The 18,554-nt window shown below is 38.9% G+C and overlaps 1 protein-coding gene across 1 annotated transcript in view; it reads left to right on the plus strand.

Moving 5' to 3' along the window:
- Positions 1-468: 468 nt before the first annotated feature.
- The window catches only part of LOC119780264 (FERM, ARHGEF and pleckstrin domain-containing protein 1-like), a 70,190-nt gene continuing 52,104 nt past the window's right edge, over positions 469-18,554 (plus strand). The window contains exons 1-2 of the mRNA XM_038280245.1: positions 469-728; positions 5,853-6,058. Of these exons, the coding sequence (XP_038136173.1) occupies positions 5,879-6,058 (180 nt within the window). The 5' untranslated portion in view covers positions 469-728; positions 5,853-5,878. The remainder of the gene's footprint in view (positions 729-5,852; positions 6,059-18,554) is intronic.

The raw sequence follows: 18,554 nt of genomic DNA on the forward strand, positions 1-18,554 counted from the left end.
ATTGCAACTAGTCATTGACTTTGACAAGACTTTGCAGGGACGCTCCTCCTGGATGAGCATGTCAACAATGATATTCACATTATGTCAAATTGCATTCTACATGCAATTAGGAATTAATACATTATGCAATCAAATAAATTACTTTCACTTACATTAAGGCTCCTCTGATAGATTTCTAATACTGAATTCTAAGATTAAAGTCAGAATTCTAAGAAAAAAGTCAGAATTCTGAGATTAAAGTCAGAATTCTAAGAAAAAAGTCATAATTCTGAGATTAAAGACAGAATTCTGACTTTTTCCCCCATATTAAGCTGAAATAATATTTAAAAATCAGTTAACTTTTTCAGTTAATTTGAGATGGATCTGCGTCTGACGCTTGCTATATCAGCAGAGTCCATCAGATGGTGCTGTTGCTCCTTCTCTGCTCCTCAGAGTTCCTGGCGCTTGTCAGAAGGTGGAGGTGCTGCGCCCCCTTCATTGTCTAAGCAGGAACCAAGAGGAGAAGATCCTGCTTGCCTGTGTAATCCCTTCTCTCCGCGGCTCACGCGCTCAGCCGGCCGTCATGGCGACCGCAGGGAGGCTCTACTGCGGGGTGAACCGCGTCTAGAAACTCCCCTGGGATTCTGATATTCTTCCCTTGTGCCCGGACGTAGATGTAACACCTTCATCTGAGCTGCGGGAATACTTTGGCTTGGACAAGCCTGTATTACCAGAGAGGAGGAGAAGGGGTAAGGACCATGCAGCGCAAGTCTTCCCGTCACTGTTGCTCTGTTTAAAGGAAGTAATTGAACTTGTTTGGGAGTATCTTTTCCCTCATCCACTGGTCTTTTTAAAAGGACTGTCCTCTCTGTCCTGCGGTGTGGATTGCATTGCAATATTCCTCTGTAGATGCAGCAATCGCTTATAGGGTTCCTCTCCATGATTTGACTGGTGACATTTAAATGATCAATACCCCATCAGGAAGTGTGCAAATGTGATCTGCCTGCTTAGTTTCCACAGTCTATCCAGGTGAGTGTATTAATGTCACATGTGCTGTAGCTGCTGTTAATAATACCCTGGGGATTACTGCAGCCTCTGCTCTGTTAACCCACATTACAGTCAGGGTGTCAAGTCTGTGAGAGGTGAGTCAGAGGAGTCTCTCTTATCTTTTTTTTTTTTTTTTTTTTTCAAGAAATTGCATCATGCATTTGTCCAGCTGGCTTAAAATCCTTTTGCCCAATTTCCACACAGTGCCATTATTATTATTAAGGGAACTTCAACAGATCCAGCCACACCCACATATTAGGATCTGTTGCAGAGCACAAGAGGAAATTGAGCCTTTTTTTGTGGTTTTTGTTATGCAGCTTCTTTCAGGTGGAGAAGTGGCTTTATCAAGCTGCAGCCTCTGGCCATTCAGCTGTCACTAAAGGTTTCCAGCTGTGCACTGGAGGGGCCCCTTGCACATAGTGGAGCCACTGTTATAAAACCCAGCTCAGCATTACACCTATGTGGGGAATTTTTAGCTAACTTGTTGAAATGCAGGGAGGTTTCCCCTGTCTCTCTCCTATCATACACTGAGTGACTTGTGTCTTAGTGCCAGTTGCACAAGTGGTGGCTATTCAGTGTGTTTGTTTGGACCTGAGTTATTGGCACTGAGACTGAACACAGAACTCCTGACCAGTTGATTTGTGAGCGTCTTTGAGAGGGGCTGCATGTGTTGGCTAAAGTAATCACTGTCTGCTCTTGGCCTGGCCTCTATTTCACATTTACTTTCTAGGGAAGGTCTGTGCTCATGTGCCATGGTTGTGCAGGTCACCCAATATGTAGAGACAAACTCAAAGCCTCTGCCTAAAATCAAGACAATAGCTATCGGGTTCAGGTGTAACAAATGAGCAAGTTTAGATTAAAGTATGTTTTCTTTCCTAAATAATTTCCAAAATGGCTTTCAGAGCTTGCTCATTGCAGACTTCACTGGAAAACGGCAATGTTTGCTAACACTGGTCTGTGATGACTGAACAAAACAGGTGCAAACGATACAACATTCTCCAATGAAACGGATTTTCTATTCTACCCATTTGAACTCCTTAACTGAAACAATAGTTTTTAGGAATATTTTTAATGATCTCATTTTATATTCAGGACATTTTAACATCACAGAAAAGAGAAAATTTTCCATAATTAGTGAGAATACAAATGGAAACAGGTCAGTGACACTACCAAGACTTGGACCAAAAACTACTCAACTCAAAAGCTCCATCCGTGGCATAGTCTGCCGAACCCACAGTGAAACAAGATGGTGGCAGCACCATTCATTTTCTAAAATTGTGCCATTCAATCCCCAAATATGTTTGTGTTGAAAACCATTCCTTATAAAAAGCTTGACTGAATATAAATATGCATCTAAATGAACTAAGAATGTCTTCAGTGGAAGAAATAGTCTTTGAATGATTTAGCCAATGATCAAAAATCTGAATGACCCAAAGGTCACTTTATGGTACAAAATGCTGATAGAGTCCTAACAAGATCTAATATTAGTTTGAATGTGCTTCTTATTCACCTTTTCATTTTTTATCCACCCATGTCAGATGTTTGTCTTTCCAAGTTGAATTGTACAGGATTTATAGCAAATTTAGGACCACAGAATGAAACACCTATTAAAGGGTTGTTTATAGTTTTTGACCCCTAAATTAGCAACACGTGGTATGAGAAATGGAGAGCTTCTAAATTTATGTACCTATCAAATGTAGGAAATGCAGAAAATATTGTATCTGGTAGGGAAAAATTGGTAAAGGTTGCTTAAGTTATAGTGCCTACAACAGCTATCCATTGAGGTAGTCAAACTAGCCCAAAAACCTACATTGTAACATTTTACTACTAAAAATAAAACTACTATATTATTAATTACATTAATAATAAAGCTACTACAGAATCTGTCGCAATCTTTTAAAAACACCTGTTTTAAGCTAGTATTCACAAACTAACTTCTTTTTGTACCTCTGGTAATACCATCATCCCCAAATTGGTACCAATTTTAAGTTCTGCATTCATGGTGCTTTTTAAAGTTAAGTGTTTTGTGAAATCTTGCAAAGGAGGGAATCCTTTAACACCAATCTCTTTTATTGTTATTGTACACTGAAAAAATGGAGAAATGAAAATGCGCACAAATGACAATGGACAAAGGTGGGTAGAATACCTAAAAATATTACTGAAGAAAGAGTAGCACTACTTCAATATTTTTCGCTGAAGTAAATGTAAAAAAGTATTTGGTAAAAGGGCTACTTGAGTACTGAGTAAAACAATGCACACAGACAGACTTTATGTGCAAAATTTGGTATTTTACAGACTCAAGTGCATAAAAAGTACAAATAAATTTCATGAATATAAAATAACAAATGCATGTGGAAGAAAACCTTTCATCAAATAATATTTTTTCTACATAAAACTTAGAAAACCAATCCTTATAATGAGAACTGTATATGTTTTAGGACAGGGTTAAGAAATTCCACTGATAATATCTTCCGTTTACTGTATGTTTACCTTATCTAGGAATCATTCAAGTTACTCACACAGGACAGAATAGTCAGAGATTTTACTCAAGTAGGATAAGTGATGCTTACCAATAGTGTAAACTCAATAAATGTAACTAAGTAAATATAACTAATTATTACCCAGCTCTGGTAATGGATACAAAATTTCCCCTATAAGTAGTACTGACAGGCTATCTATAACTGGACAGAACTTAGTATTTCACTATCTGCCACTATTCCCATGGCTGGTTTTCTTCACATACTCTTTTTCCATAACCCGCAGCAGTCGCTCACCTCTGCAACGGCTGAACAGCTGCCCACTATTCGCTGTGCTTCGTTTGTCTCACTTGGTGAGGTTTCAGGATGACATTAGGCTACTGGAATGTCAGATGAAATAATGTTTCTGAGCCATGCATGGATTTGGCTCTGGATGAATGCATGATTCTTGCATCTCATTTGTCATCTCAGGACAAAAGTGGAGTTTATCATTGACTATTTTCAGAGTTAGTTTAGAATCCTTTCGTGTTTAACCCATCTCCCATAAGGAGAATGAGCAGCTTGAGGGGAGCAATCCAGGAGTCAGGACACAAGCTCTGCACTCAACACTCCCCCAAAATGAATTCCTTTAAAGGGACATGGGGGAGTGTTGGCCTTGAGGGTTAGCTCTGAGAAGGTTGCAAGCAGGTCGGACTGGTAATCTGTGATACCGGGCATTTTTCTGGTGGGCCGGTCCTGAATTCAGAGTGCGAGGGCCAGCCCTCCTTAAATAATAGCGGCCCCAACACTTACTCTCCAGCCGAAGCACCTACCTTTGACAGTAAATTACTCAAGAAGCTAAAGAAGTAATACTATGTTAACTACCATCTAAAGGCTAACGTTTCCCATCTTCATGCATTGTTGCCAGGTTGGGATGTTTCTCAATCTGGCAGTTTAGGATGGTCGTCTATGGGTAAAAAAATTTTTTCTTTAGATTTATGGCCTAAAAGATCAATAGACATTGTTTCAAATTTGGCGAAATTTCGTATATCCCAGCGGTTTATGAAAATTTTTTGGGCTGGAAAATGTGAGTCAGTGACATCTGGCAAAGCTGCTGATGTGGTGTGTGTGGACGTTATGCAGCAGCAGTCACTGTGGCGTCCGTATTAATAACCAAAACTAGTAAAATCGCATTGTAGAAGTCTTGGTGATGGTTGTCGTGTGATGCTTGAAGATAGATCGGTTAATCCACAATGTGTGTTTGTATTGTGTTTCACATTAGGATGCACGCGTGGGCCGGTGTAGGTGGAAAAATGCCAGGGCCAAAAATCGTTCCCAGTCCGAGCCTGGTTGAAAGTAGCCGGTTCTATTCCCACAGCCTCTTCTCTGGGTTCCTGAGCAAAGACCCTTAACCCCACACTGCTCCCTGGGTGCCGCACAATGGCAGCCCACTGCTCCCCAAGGGGATGGGTTAAATGCAGAGAGTTCATTTCGTTGTCCTGTTCTTATGATGGTGTATAAAACGCTGGGAGAAAAAAAATGAAAAAGCAGCTAGCTAAGGGGAGTGGTTATTATGAAAAACATTGTGTTTAAAGCAGTCAGTTGGCTGTTTCCGCTGAACCTCCCTTTAGCTCCAAAATGTGTTCAAGCTGAAGGTTTTTCACCCTTTTCTTTGAGTTGGTGGATTGGGTTGTGGGTTTACAGGCCAAAGATGGAAACTCTGACATCGTTTTCCAGATACGTCTGGTGAATTCCTTGGCATTTTTAGGTCAGATGGTTTAATTGTCCCTCCAGTAAGATCTAGGAAGGCACTAAGCCATTCCCATAAAGGGAGATTTTGATCTGAAATTACTCGAGGTCCAAACAACAGAATAATTGATCGTTTTGACATCTGCTTTTGACATACATTACGTATCTGCTCTTATTACTCTACATCCACTGCTCTCTTAGTTCCCCATTCCCAGCTACATATTTAGATGTTTGACATGTCACCATTGAGACCTGATAAAACTGGCATGTCTGATTTTGGCCGTGTCTTGCTCCTATGGTTTTCCTAATCGATTTGACGTTGAACAGACCCTTTTGGTATTACCCTCTTGCTCTGTGATTCATTTGTCAGATTAAATTAAGATTGATTAATGCTTTGAAATGAGAAAATGCTGGAATAACTTTTTTTCATGCTGTAAATGAGACTCCCACAGGCAACGATTAGGAGCCATTAGTGCTGAGTGTAAATATAGCATGTAGCAGGAAGGTTTCCTCTGGTTGATAATGATTCCTTCTTTTAATTAGAACCTACGCTATTAATACTGTGAACAACAGAGGGTTTGAGTGCTAGCTGACTGCCTCTGTTTTTCTGCTTTAACACAGGTTTTCAGTGAATATCCTAGAGCGCCATGGCAGAGCCAGATCAAGAGACCATCTCCTCTGGAGCAGGTCAGCGTCTTGGAGCCCCCGAGACTCTTGGCATCAGCACTTTGGACCCCGGCCACAGGCCCCCGGCGATGCCCCCTGGAAGACGTGTCACTGTCAGGGTCCGTATGTTGGATGACACAGAAGAGCTTTTCGACGTCTCGGTGAGTTGCTTTTTTTTCTCCTTCCTAATGGCAGCGCTATTACAGGAATCAGACTTCTCGTTACTGCAGTGTTTCCATTTTCATCTTGGCTGCAGCAGACTGGTAACAGGTTGGCATGGCAACTGAAAGTTGCATGCATGAATAAAGGGATCCTTTCAGAGTAATGTCAGATCTCTGGTTTATTATGGTCTAGTTTGCTGCTTTCCAATCATCCAACCGGTTTTAGTTTTGTCTTTTTTTCTGTCCTGACAGTCTTTGGGAAAAATAATGGTTTAGTTTTTACTACACAAGGGTGTGAGACATTTGCTATATAATGTCATGTTGTCTTAGCCATCAAGTGAAAACAGACAGGTGCATGTGAAAAACAGGAATGTTTCTTTTGCAGTAAAAAAAAAGCCACTGTTTTCATTCTATTCAGTCAGTCAGGATTTAAAGGATTTACTCGTCTCACTGTGGTTTAAATATAGACACAATGGAATAAGCTTGTTGCACTGAATAAGTAAAAGTCAAATACAAATTAGATACTTTTGGAGAACGAATGCTTTCTTCAGACTGGTAATACCTTACATGGAAATGTGTTTAATTATGTTACCTGAACGGGGAGACATAAAACAACCCGGATCCATTATTCACCACAGTTTGGAGATAAATGGTTGAACTGTAAGTGCTTTAAGTAATTCTCTACTCAAGATTAATCCACAACTAAGAATTTTTTACTGCTCTTTGTGTAAAATGTTCTACTTGGTACAAAGCACAGCTTACAGGGCAGAGATGGACATTGGTTTAAGCCAGTTAGTGAAAATTGAGAATAAAGTAAATGTGATTTTTATCAACTGCTGGTTACAGTATCTGCAGCTGTGTGAGGAAATGCTGACATTTAAAACTATGTACTGTCCTTATTTGATTATTTATTGTTGAGAAACTAAATGGTGCTGTCTTTGTGCTCTGATGAGGGTCTTTCTGAGCAAAGGAGGAAAAAAAATCTTCTCACTCAGAAGCAAAATGATAAAAGCTAAAATTTCTGTTTAGTTGGATTATCTTACATTTTTAATCTGTAAAAAGCGACATCCTGACATTTAAAGCAGAGCCACTTCGAATTTTGGCTTTAGTAAATAAGAGTAGATCTGCACCATATTTAGAAACGGGGTCTAGTATTACCTGCAGCTGACTCTTTGTCATTTAGGGCCGGATTTATCAAGATCCAATTTTGCGTGCAGTAATTTGCGCTCGCAAACTGGAATTTTGCACGAGGGGCTGAACCATGGTTTGCGGGTGATTTAACAAGAGCGATTGCGTAGGCCTAACTGGTGGCAGGTGCAAAACTGTTGGAGACGCCCTATTTAAATGATGGTTTTGCGCGTTTGGTGGTTTGCGGCATGACGAGTTTGGACAGCAGAAAGCGCAAAAGGAAATTCGACCCCATGGAAATGGAAGTGTTGGTGGATGAAGCCAACAAACATTTAAGTGAGCTACAGCAAAAAATTGTGACTGTCACACAGAGGAACGATATATGTGAACAAATCTGTAATAAAGAAAACGCTGTTGGTGAACTTGCGAACAGTGGATGAAGTATAAAGAAGATACCAGGATATTAGAAGGCGAACCAAAGAAAAACTGGCATATAACAAAACATCTGCGAACAAAACAGGACGGGGCACAGTAGATGAGATGCCTCTGACCAGCATTGAGGAACAAGTACAGCTGACGCTCTGTGAGGAGCAAATCACTGGAATTGCAGCTCCAAAATGGCAATGCTGGATATACGATATGTTTTGATGATCGTTTCCTCGTTCATTCCAAAAATATTCACACGGAGTGAAAAAATGCGTTCTCTGCGTCTCCTTGCTTCATTTCCATGTCTCCTTGCGACAATAACCGCTGCCATGTGTGCGCAATTACGCATACAGACCATTTGCACCTTCTTTTGAAACGTGTTAAATATAGAGTCAGATAGCGTTAGCAAAATTGCTTTCAGGTTTGATAAATCACTTTGCGAGTGCTAAATTAATATATTTACATGTTCTCCTCCCACAAGACGCACTTTTGCGTGTAAACGCCCCATATTGCATATTCATTGCAGAAAAAGTACTAAATGGATAAGAGGCGCTATTTAGCACATTTTAAAGACCAAATCCTTTTAGCACGCTGTTGATAGATCAGTTTGTACATTTTTTAGCGTGCGCAGTGAAATAGCTCACGTTTTAATACACGCAAACCTTTGATAGATCCGGCCCTTTGTGCCTTGCTAACTAACATATGTGTCAGATATGGACATGTACTACAGCAAGACTCAATCTAACTGGCTGAATATCTTGGCCATAAGGAGTGTGAATCCATGACAGTTTGAAATAAACAAAGAGCATTAAAACAGAAGAGTTGTTTTTTTGTTTTTTTAAATAAACGCTGCACATTCAGATTTCTGCACAAAATTAATGCTTGTATGATCATTTATTTCTATTGACCTCATTTAGCAATCTGAAGGACGGATTTGTCTATGAGATATCCTGCTCTTTTATATGAGTATTTTATTTAGTAGTTATTTTTTATCTGTAAAGATTGGTGAGGAGGTAAAGATTGCTACTTTTTGTAGATTTATGTGTTCAGTTGTGCAAAATAAAAGGATGGAGGTTTTGGTATTTGGATTTGATGGTGGAAGTAATAAAATACATGTGCTCTAGTCTCATCCCTGGAAATGATTAACAGGTGGCTCAGTTTCACCCAGCATTCTTGCATGCTATGGAAGGCTGCTTTCAGATCTTGATCAGAAAGCTGCTCTGTGTGCCTTGGTGCTGCTGATGAGGAGTTAGAGACTTGGCCATACAGCTGCTGGCCTTCAGGTGCTTTCCCTGCATACATTTCCTGTATGCTTTACTAGAAACCTATTTGGATCCAAAACTAGGACTCTAAATATGAAATCCTTTTTAAAGGCTTTCGTCTGCACAGAGAAGTTGGATCTTTAAAGATGCTTTGATCTGGATGCAACATCTGGAATCTTTCAGCTATCAAATGTTTAAACAGGTTCTGTCACATTTCCTTTCTTACAAACACCTTGCTAATGATATACCTTTAAAGTGACATCTCATTCTGCAATGAGGTAAAGCAGGTTAGGACAGCATCATAAATCTATTCCTGTCCACTTTCAGTGGTTTAAATTAGTATGCAACCAAAGTATTGCAAGAAAAAAAATACAATTTAAACTTTTCTTTTTTGTGTGTGTGTCCTAGAATACATCTTTTTATTGCCAAAGTAAACTCTCACACTGAATGTGAACATGATTTTAAAAATTAAGTAGGCTTATTTTGCAGGAGAAGAAAAATCCTGAATGTTAAATGTTAATTGTCGTTTTCACTATAGCGCTGGATCGTCATCTAGTGGTTCGTCTGTTGTCAGTATTTTATTTTTACTAGACTACACTTGCTGCTTCCATGTGTGTATGTGGGAAACAGTTTCTGTGCTGATTGGGCTATAAACGTAAAATGGTACTGCTGAAAGATGAAATGGTATCATATTTTTCATATAATGCCACTTTGTTACAAAAAAAAAAAGAAAAAGGAAAAGTTCACTATTCGTTGCACCCAAACAAGCCTCCAATTGGCTTCAAAGAGAAAAAATCCCCCAGCATCCCAGATTGACCATAAACCTTACAGTGGGCATAGGAACCACTTTTCTTTGCACTTTTTCAATAAAAAGAAAACGTCAATGATTGAGTGATCTAACCAAAGCACATTGATCCATTAAAGCCTCAATGGCATTCCAGCACTGATTTTGGAGTGTGAGAGAGTATGCTATATCAAAATTGTTTCAATCTAATTAAAGGCTTTTTATACAGGATTCTTTGCCAGGGTTTTCAGTAATACGTGTATCTAATACTGTAAATTCAGAACACTTTATTCTAAAAACAGATGGATTTTTCTGCAGCTTTGAAAAAAAGTTTTACAGTCAAGTATTTTTATGTGACCATAGACAATGTTGCACCAGTAGAGCAAGGTATGCATTCTGTTGCCATTTCAGTAAGTAGCCTTTAAAAAGACACAGAGGGACTGTTGTCATGCAGATGAGTTGCGGTGATGGTGAATTTAAAAACTCAGGTTGGAGCGAAACCAGCTAAAGATGTGGCTCAGGAGAGGGTCACAAAAGAGCCCTGCTAACAGAATGCTTTATTCACGCTCAGTTTAACACACATTATGCCCTCCATCTCGAGCCGACACTCCAGATAACAATCTCATTGGGTTTACTAGGGTTTTTTTTCCCCTGGAGGTGAAGGTGGAGTGTATTTTCTGCAGACCATGGTTTAAGGTTGATAAATCAGAAAAGAAGCAGTTTTTCCAAACCGTTTTCTTCCACTCAAGTTTAATTCAAAACTACAGGTTTATTTTACATACATACATAGAGTACCTACTCACTGTAAAATATCCTCCTTAGTATCTCTGAAGAGTTTTGGTTGAACTTTTAGTTTTAGAAGCAAATGACTCTTAAAGATACAAAATACATAAATTAGTCTGTGCCAACTGTGAGCTCATTTAGACATTTATATTTTATTTTCACAGATGAACATGCTGTATTTTTCCAGATTTTTTTTTTTCTCAGATTCTTTTTCTCTTGAAACAAACAAAAAGCCTCACCTTGTTACTGATACCAAAGGCTTTAGTTGCTACCCGTCCGTGTAAGCCGGGTAGGTTTCCACCTCAGTGGGCTACGTATCAGATGGTTGGGAAACAAAAATGGGCCATTGAACCATCTTGTGGGTCACATACCATGCTGTGGCCTACTTAGCACTCTGGCTGTGAACATTAATTTGTTTTGATGCTGGCGTCTGGCACAAAATACCTGGACTTTTATTAGAATTTGGGCTGAATATTTAAAAAAGTAGACGTAAATCAGATTTAATTCTTGTAATGGTAGGTTTTGAGGGAATTGCAATTTATTTCTTTAATGATGCTTTTCTGTTGCTGGAAGGAATCCAGACTCCAGCTCTTAATCTATGTTCTTCTCCTGAGGCATATATCCCCCCCGACTGTGTCTGGGCTGATGTTAAGATGCTCATACACACTGCTGGAGAGTGATGGAAGTTGTCTGTGAAATGTTGCAGCATGGATTCAAAGGTTTAAAGGTGGGGGAGGGGTTGTAGAAGGCTGGGTGAAGAAAATAGTCATCCTCCTGTCATTTGATAAAGGAGACAGATGTTGGCAAAACTGTAACGCTGAGTCAATTTAATTTAGTTCATTTTGTTTATATATCATGGATTCATAAAACATTAGGTTAGGTTCAGATTCAGTCCCAATTTATTCCAGTGCATTCACATCGTAAGAATAGGATTAGGGTATCTAAATCTTGATTAGATCTTAATTGTAATTAGGGTTGTCAAAAGTATCGATACTCAAAAAAGTATTGATACTGAAACGTTGTATCCGGATACAATACTCGTTTTTAAAAGTATCGAGACAGTGCTAACACCAGTGGCACCGAAGCAGTCATTCATCTAAAGTACAGAATATGGGACAATGCACTTTCAGAACACTGTGTGATTGAATAATTCTGTGCACTTTTTAGTTTCAGACTTTTTTCTGTAACAGGTGCAGCTGCTGAGAATTATTTTTGTTTCTTAACTGGTTTGGCTAGTGTTATTGTTATGTGTGCAAAGCATAGCCAAGGAAGGAACACTTCATTTTAATTTTATACGTTTTTTATCAAGCTTGCTTAATATTGTGCACAGCGTACAACCTCAAAACATTGTTCTTATTGTTTATTGTATTTATTTATTGTATTTTATTTATTAATGAAAATATTTTTGTAGAATTTTGGAGTCTTTGTTTTTATCCTTGTGGTATCGAAAATGGTATTGAGTATCGAATATTTGCCTTAGTATCGGTATCGAGTTGAAAAGTTTAGTATCGTGACAACCCTAATTGTAATACAAAACAGTGAAATTCAGTTGATCACCTAATGATAGTTCTCTGTTCTTGCATCGAGGCATTTTGCATTGCAGCAGTTCCTCTTTCTAAACGAAGCATGAAAGGTAGGAACCTGCTGCAGAACTATTTCCAGTAAAGAGGGATGGCTAACCCATGAGTAACTTATTGGAAACAAAAGCAGTCAGAAATTTTAATTGCCTACTCAGGTAAAGGAGAAATCGAAACACTGGGCGAGGTGCACCTTCTATGGGAAGACATACAAAATAAATAACTGACGGTAATCAGTGATTTCATCCAGCTACACACAGTCCGATAATACCAGGTGAACTTCATATTGAAAGGAAAATAAATAAGTAAAGAAGACATAGTTAATATCAGCCAAGGTAAACAAATCACTTGGTAAGTATTAGCTTCCGTAGCAGAGAAAAGAGAGAAGTATACAATAAATACCAGCAATATTTCTGTAAGTTGCTGCATGCAAGAGAGAGGCATTGCCTCCTTATTTCACAGAATCACTAGACACATTGTAATAAAAAAACAACAACACAAAGAGAATACATGAGGCCAATGATACTGAAAGCTCTGTAAATTTTTTTCATCTGGGGCACACCATATCACTGTGACAGCAGTGACTGGTGCACTTTCCAGGGAGACCGAGTCGATCATTGTATTAGCTCATTTACTGTAGTTTTTTCTATTAAAGAGAGATGTGAAGCTAAATGCAGAATAATTGCACATTAATGGCAGCTACAGGTTTGTCAGTAACTAAGTTCCAATGAGACACAGCCAAACACAGCAGCGCTGGGTCAAGCATACTTTCTTTATAAGGTATAAACACTAGGAAGATATCTGTATGATTCATTATACTTGCTTTGAATGCTGTAATAGAAAACTGATTTTAGCAATACAGTGTTTAACCGTTAGGTATTCAGGCAATGTTCCTCTGGTGTTGCCCTGCAACTGCTACTCGTTTTCTCTAATTAGTTACTAAAGAAAGACGCCACTACAATTACACTCCTGTCAACTTCTCACCACCCAGCGCTTTACTCATTATCCTTACTGTGCTTCAACTTTATAAAACACTATTACACTGGCAAATATCAGACTTAATAGCAAATTCATCTCTGTGCATTTTTTTCTGTATTAGGGGAATTTCACCTGTGACGCTCTTATAAGACTGCAGAATAATGCTGTCACTTTCTAAGACATTGTGACTGTAAAGCCGGCAGCACATTTAGCTTAGCCTAAATATAAATGCAGAAAGTGAGTATTACCACTAGTTAATTTAATGGAAATGTTATCACCCCAGATTAGATTTTTATGCAAACATAAATGATCTCTAGAGGAGAAACCCTCAAAAGAGATGGAAGGCAAAAAGCAGACGGTAGGCTTGAAGCAAATTTTGCTGTGTTGCATTAATTGGCGGTAAAACTGAAACATAAATCAATAGCATTTAAAGCTTTAATAGATCTCTTTTAGAGTTTCTATCATGTACTATTCTCTCATTAGTATTAAAAGTGAGATTTAACAGCCATATTTTCATATATTTTTATTAGCATCCTTGTATCTAATCTGACCGATCCAGCAGCACAGGAAGAAAACAAGCTATTTTCGTTCACCATGTTAATGTTCCCCTTTGGGTTTGTAAACTGTGGCAAAAGGAGATATTAATTTTTATGACAGGTTTTTCCATTAGGGAAAGAAGCTGAGCATCCATTTTCTATATTAACATGCTGCTTTGCCTTACTTAATGGTTTATCGCTACCATTTCCAGTGCTTGTCACAGCCGAACAACCTGGAAAGTGGTTTAATAAGTTAACCAACGTATTTTAGCATGTGACCAGCTATATTTAACCAATTTGGTGATCCAGACATCAGATGCTACAGGGGATTTTTTTTTTTTTTTATAGATTGCCTCAAACCTCATGCTTTTTAGTCTGAAACATTTTGAGAATCCAGGAAAGCAGAAGCCACCCAGTCCAAATTGGGTAATGCCACAAAAGAAAATAACTGGCCCATTTAAAAAGGCTCACTATCATCCAGTCTGCTTTCAACAATTACTGCAGTAAGAAGCAGTTAGAGCAAATCTAGAGTACCTCATTGTCATCTAAATTATAACTGTAAAGTCTGGACTGGTTGAGTAAAAAAAAGGCCTTGCATTAGCTCACTCTTTTGCTACTTCTCTGTAGATAAGGTAATTTTTTTTGTAGGAAATTTCTATTCAATCATTACTTTATCGCCGCTATTATCTGACATCTTCCAAATCTTTGTGCATATTTGCTTGAAAGTTTTACCCTTTTAATGGACAGATTGATGGCTTTTATAGTTAGATGCACATAGTAGCAACAGTCAGCATAATTCTCTAAAATAAATCCCCTAATATGTTGAAGAATCTTGAATTCCACCACAATCAGCATGCATTTTATTTAAGCATGTTACATGCTTAACCTCTGAAAAGTTCTTTTGGACTGATGTTTCACCAGTATATATTTTCAATCTCTGCATGTAGGGAAGGCAAAGCCAAGAAGAAGAAAGGCATTCTGGTCTTGAAGCAGTCTGTGAAATCCTGTTTACTTCCGAGCTGCAGCATGGACATGCTGTGATTCTGTCACATCGCTTTAGAGAGGAAAGCAGACACAGGTCATAGATGAATGATTTGGTGCAATTTCTTTCTTGAGGAAGTGTAATAAGTTGTGCAGAATACAATTTTCATTCTTTAGGCGTGCTGGAAATTCAGAAGAATATGCGAGGCATTGCTTCCTTTTATAAACTCTCATTTCGTTTCTAACCACAATACCATCCCTTGTCATGAAGTAATGAGTCATGCATGAGTAATAGTTGCTTTAACTGAGATTAACCACGTTATGAACTCAGCCCTTTGCTTCTATATGTGGCTCTTTCATTTCTTTTTCATTTATGATTTTAATATTGCAGCTTTGAGAATTGACCAATACTGATGTTGTTACTCATTATGTTATAAAAGGCTTGTTCACGTCGTATTACTCAAGCAGAGAGCAATAGTCAAAAACATTAGAAATGAGAACAACTGACCACTTTATTATAAACCAAAGAGTTATCAGGTTTCAAGTTTCTATTACCCAGCTTATGTCGAAGATTTTAGGAGCAGGATTTTATTTTATTTTTTTAAGCTTGTATCAAACCCAATGTCTGAAATCCATTCTTTTAAATGTGTAAGAACTGTTCAAATGCATTTATAAGTTGGAAGAAAGAGTAAGAAATGACTTTTTGCACAAAGCTCTTCTTGTGTGTCCTGCTGTATTTGAATCATTTTTTAACTGTATTGGCAATATATCTTTACAAAGGCTTGAACCTAATGTCTGCATTATAGAAAGTGCTTTAAAGTGGTTTAATCTTTATTTATAGAATGTGTTTTATTCTATTTTATTGGACAACCTTGTACACAGTTCTGTTGTTACGCAAATGATACTTTGCTCTATTTACCTGTGAAATGCTCTGCTAACGTTAGAAACATACCTTCATGAGATTAAGCCCTGGATGTCGTGCATTTCTTTTTTTCATTATAGCCTTGGTTAAACAGAGTTAGCTCTATTTCGCCCCATAAAACCCACTAATTCATTTTTTGAACATTATTTGAAGGAGTGATCTTGTTGTTGGACGTTTCGTTAGTTATTTCCTAGATTGCTTGTTTTTATCATGTTCAGAAATGCCTAGAGAATAAAAAGATGTACAAATAAAGTCTAGATGTGGAGAACATTATATCCCACCCCCACCATCTGTGGGTGGGGGCAGATTTCTTTCACTCTGAGTTTTAAATGAAAGAAGCTGCAGTGTGAATGGCATATCTATTATGCTGTATCTCCAGAGTCACCAGCCTTTACAGCCTGTTGGGAGAGACAATCAGAGAGAAGCCTTGATCCACCGAGGAGACCGGGAAATACCGGCATCCAGACATCTGATTTATGTCACCGCTGTCGCCTCTGCTATCGTTTGTACATTAGTTCACTTTTGGGAGCCTGTAAATAGAAACCTTTTCTTACATCTCTTCCTAAATTCCTCTTTTCCCAGCGGGGTTGTTTCTCCGACTTTAATCAGTTGTAGTTCGGTCTAAGAAAGCTCATGCAGTTGCCTTTTGTGGCTTCCAGCCATGGTGAGAAATTATTTGTCGTTTATCATCACTTGTTTTTGTTGACTTGCAGCCACCATCACCACAACCCCTGAGCTATAGGAGTGAACCCTCCAGGGTTGGGGCTCAGATTATGTTCCTGTGAACATGCATCAACAGGAATTTCATCTATAAAGGAGTTTCTTTTTGAAAGGGCACATAAAACACATGATTGGGGATTTTTTTTTTTTTTTTGGTGGGGGCTTGCCATTCTCTAGACTTGGGTCTTCTTTTGATATCTGCTGTTGAGGAGTAAACTAGGGAGGGGGTTATTGATGTTAAGGTGCAGCACCAGCATGGGGTGTACAATGCTACAGATCATTTCAGACTGACATATGGAGGTGACACGCCCTTCTTTGCAGTGAAAGTATTTTTTTTGTGATGCATAGGATGTGGAGCATGGCATCAACTTTTTAGCTTGTTGCCGTTTACTGCTAAATTGACCTAGATTCTCTGAAAGTTTGCATTTTGTATGCTGTACAGGACATTGTGTTATCAAACCCTCAGTGCTTTCATAAATCATAAAACGTAAAGATATCTTCGCTGCTGCAGAAAAAGTGATGTGCAGTTTGATTTTATTTCAGTGAACAATACAGTAAAAGAACAGGCAATTTAAATGCCATAAAGGATTCCAGCACTGCTCTGTCTTCTTAAAATTCTCTTAAACGTTCCTCGTGTGAACTCTGAACCTTCAGGGGCTTGTCCCTCATGAGATGAAATTGAAATCTCACAGTGGGTGGGATGTGGTGTGGATCCGGAGGTCATTTTCCCATGCACATACATCATTCTTACAAATATCCTGAAATCGCTGGAATGAACAGAACTGACCTTTGCAGAATAGGAAACCACATGTGTTCTTTTAAGATCGAAGCAATATTGCATTAAAAAATTAGCATAGCTGGACCTAAGTGTTGTACTTGAGATGTGCATTATTTAAAATACATTTTTTAAGTGAGGTTTTTCTCTTGCTAGAAGGAGATCAAATAAGATGAAATTTCAACGGCATTTTTATTCTTACTTAACTAGCAAAAATAATATTTTATGCATTTATAGTATCTGTTTCAGGTAAAATATCTGTTAAATGATACATCTAGGCATGCTGATGCAACATTTCTTGACAATTGATGATTTACAGAGAAAATTAGGGAATTTTATCTACTTTTTTTCGTTTTTCTTCAGGGTTTTTCCTTTCTGCGTCACTACAGATGTGTCCACAGTAAATGTTTTGTTGTCCTCCTTCATTTTCTAAACGTCTCTACAGTAGCTCCTTCAGTCCTCTGAGGTTCGGGTCCTGCCACTTTTAAAAGCATCTTTTGTTCAACACACCTGAAACCAAAGGCTAAATTACCTCCTGCAGTGCACTCAAGTTGACTGAGTCCTTTTAATAACCTCATTATTTCAGTCAGGTGTGTTGAAGCAGAAGAGCATCGGGAAGATCAGAGGATTCCAGTGCAGGGAGGCAGTTAAGCAAACAAATCATGTTATTAATCTCAGTATCTCTACAATCAGATAACCCCATATGACCAACCTGCTTGATTGATAGTGTTTAAAACAACAGTGTTTGTGGATCTTCCTGGAATAACGAGCTGTTTCAGCAAGGGTTTCATAGTCTACTGCAAATATATAAAATCTTTCTGACCTCCCCTTTGTCAAGAAACTCAGAATGTTGGACCCAGAATTCAAGGCGAGACAGTCAGTAGGAAAGTTCAAAACGTTTATTAAAATAAAACAAAAACTGAAGTGGAGCTGTGGCTCGCGGACACTGCAGGCGGGGGGGCGGGGCACCACCCAATCTCAGACACTCTGGTTTAACAGTCCAGACCACGAATGTCCCCAGTGCTGCAGTCCCAGAGGTGATGCTGGAAGCCGATCCTGGTCAGGGATCCAGAACAGACAGGAACAGACGGAACAGGCAGAATCCAGATCAGGCAGGAACAGAAACAGGTGGAAGGATCCAGACTTCCAGGCATCCACAAGCTCCCAAGCGGGTTCAGAGTCTGACTGGGACCAGAAGCATGACTAGGTGGTCACGCACAGGAGCAGACAGGATCAGGTGCAGACAGGCAGGCTCAGTGGAAGAGGGTAGCCGAGACAGGACGTAGGAACCGGAACTTGAAGCAGGACTTTAAACTGGTCTCCTCCCTGGAGCCAGGCTTACTTTGATAAAAACTGAACCTCCCCACGTATTGAGCCAAAAACCCAGAGGACTCCGCGGGGGAGGAACAGTGGACGATCAGGAGACGAGACAAACACAAAACCCTCTTTCCACTGGCTGCTAGGATCCAGGACACGAACCAAGGAACAAAAACTAACATACAGGCTAACAGAAAGACAAGTAATGATCTTGCACTAAATGCTCAGGTTGAACTGAATTTAAACCAGAGGAAACAGGTTAGAGGAATAAATTATGATTGAGGCAGGGAGGGAAAATGGCAGGTGA

Source organism: Cyprinodon tularosa, unplaced genomic scaffold, assembly GCF_016077235.1.
Source record: "Cyprinodon tularosa strain WSP-4 unplaced genomic scaffold, ASM1607723v1 ctg158, whole genome shotgun sequence".
Lineage (NCBI taxonomy): Eukaryota > Metazoa > Chordata > Actinopteri > Cyprinodontiformes > Cyprinodontidae > Cyprinodon > Cyprinodon tularosa.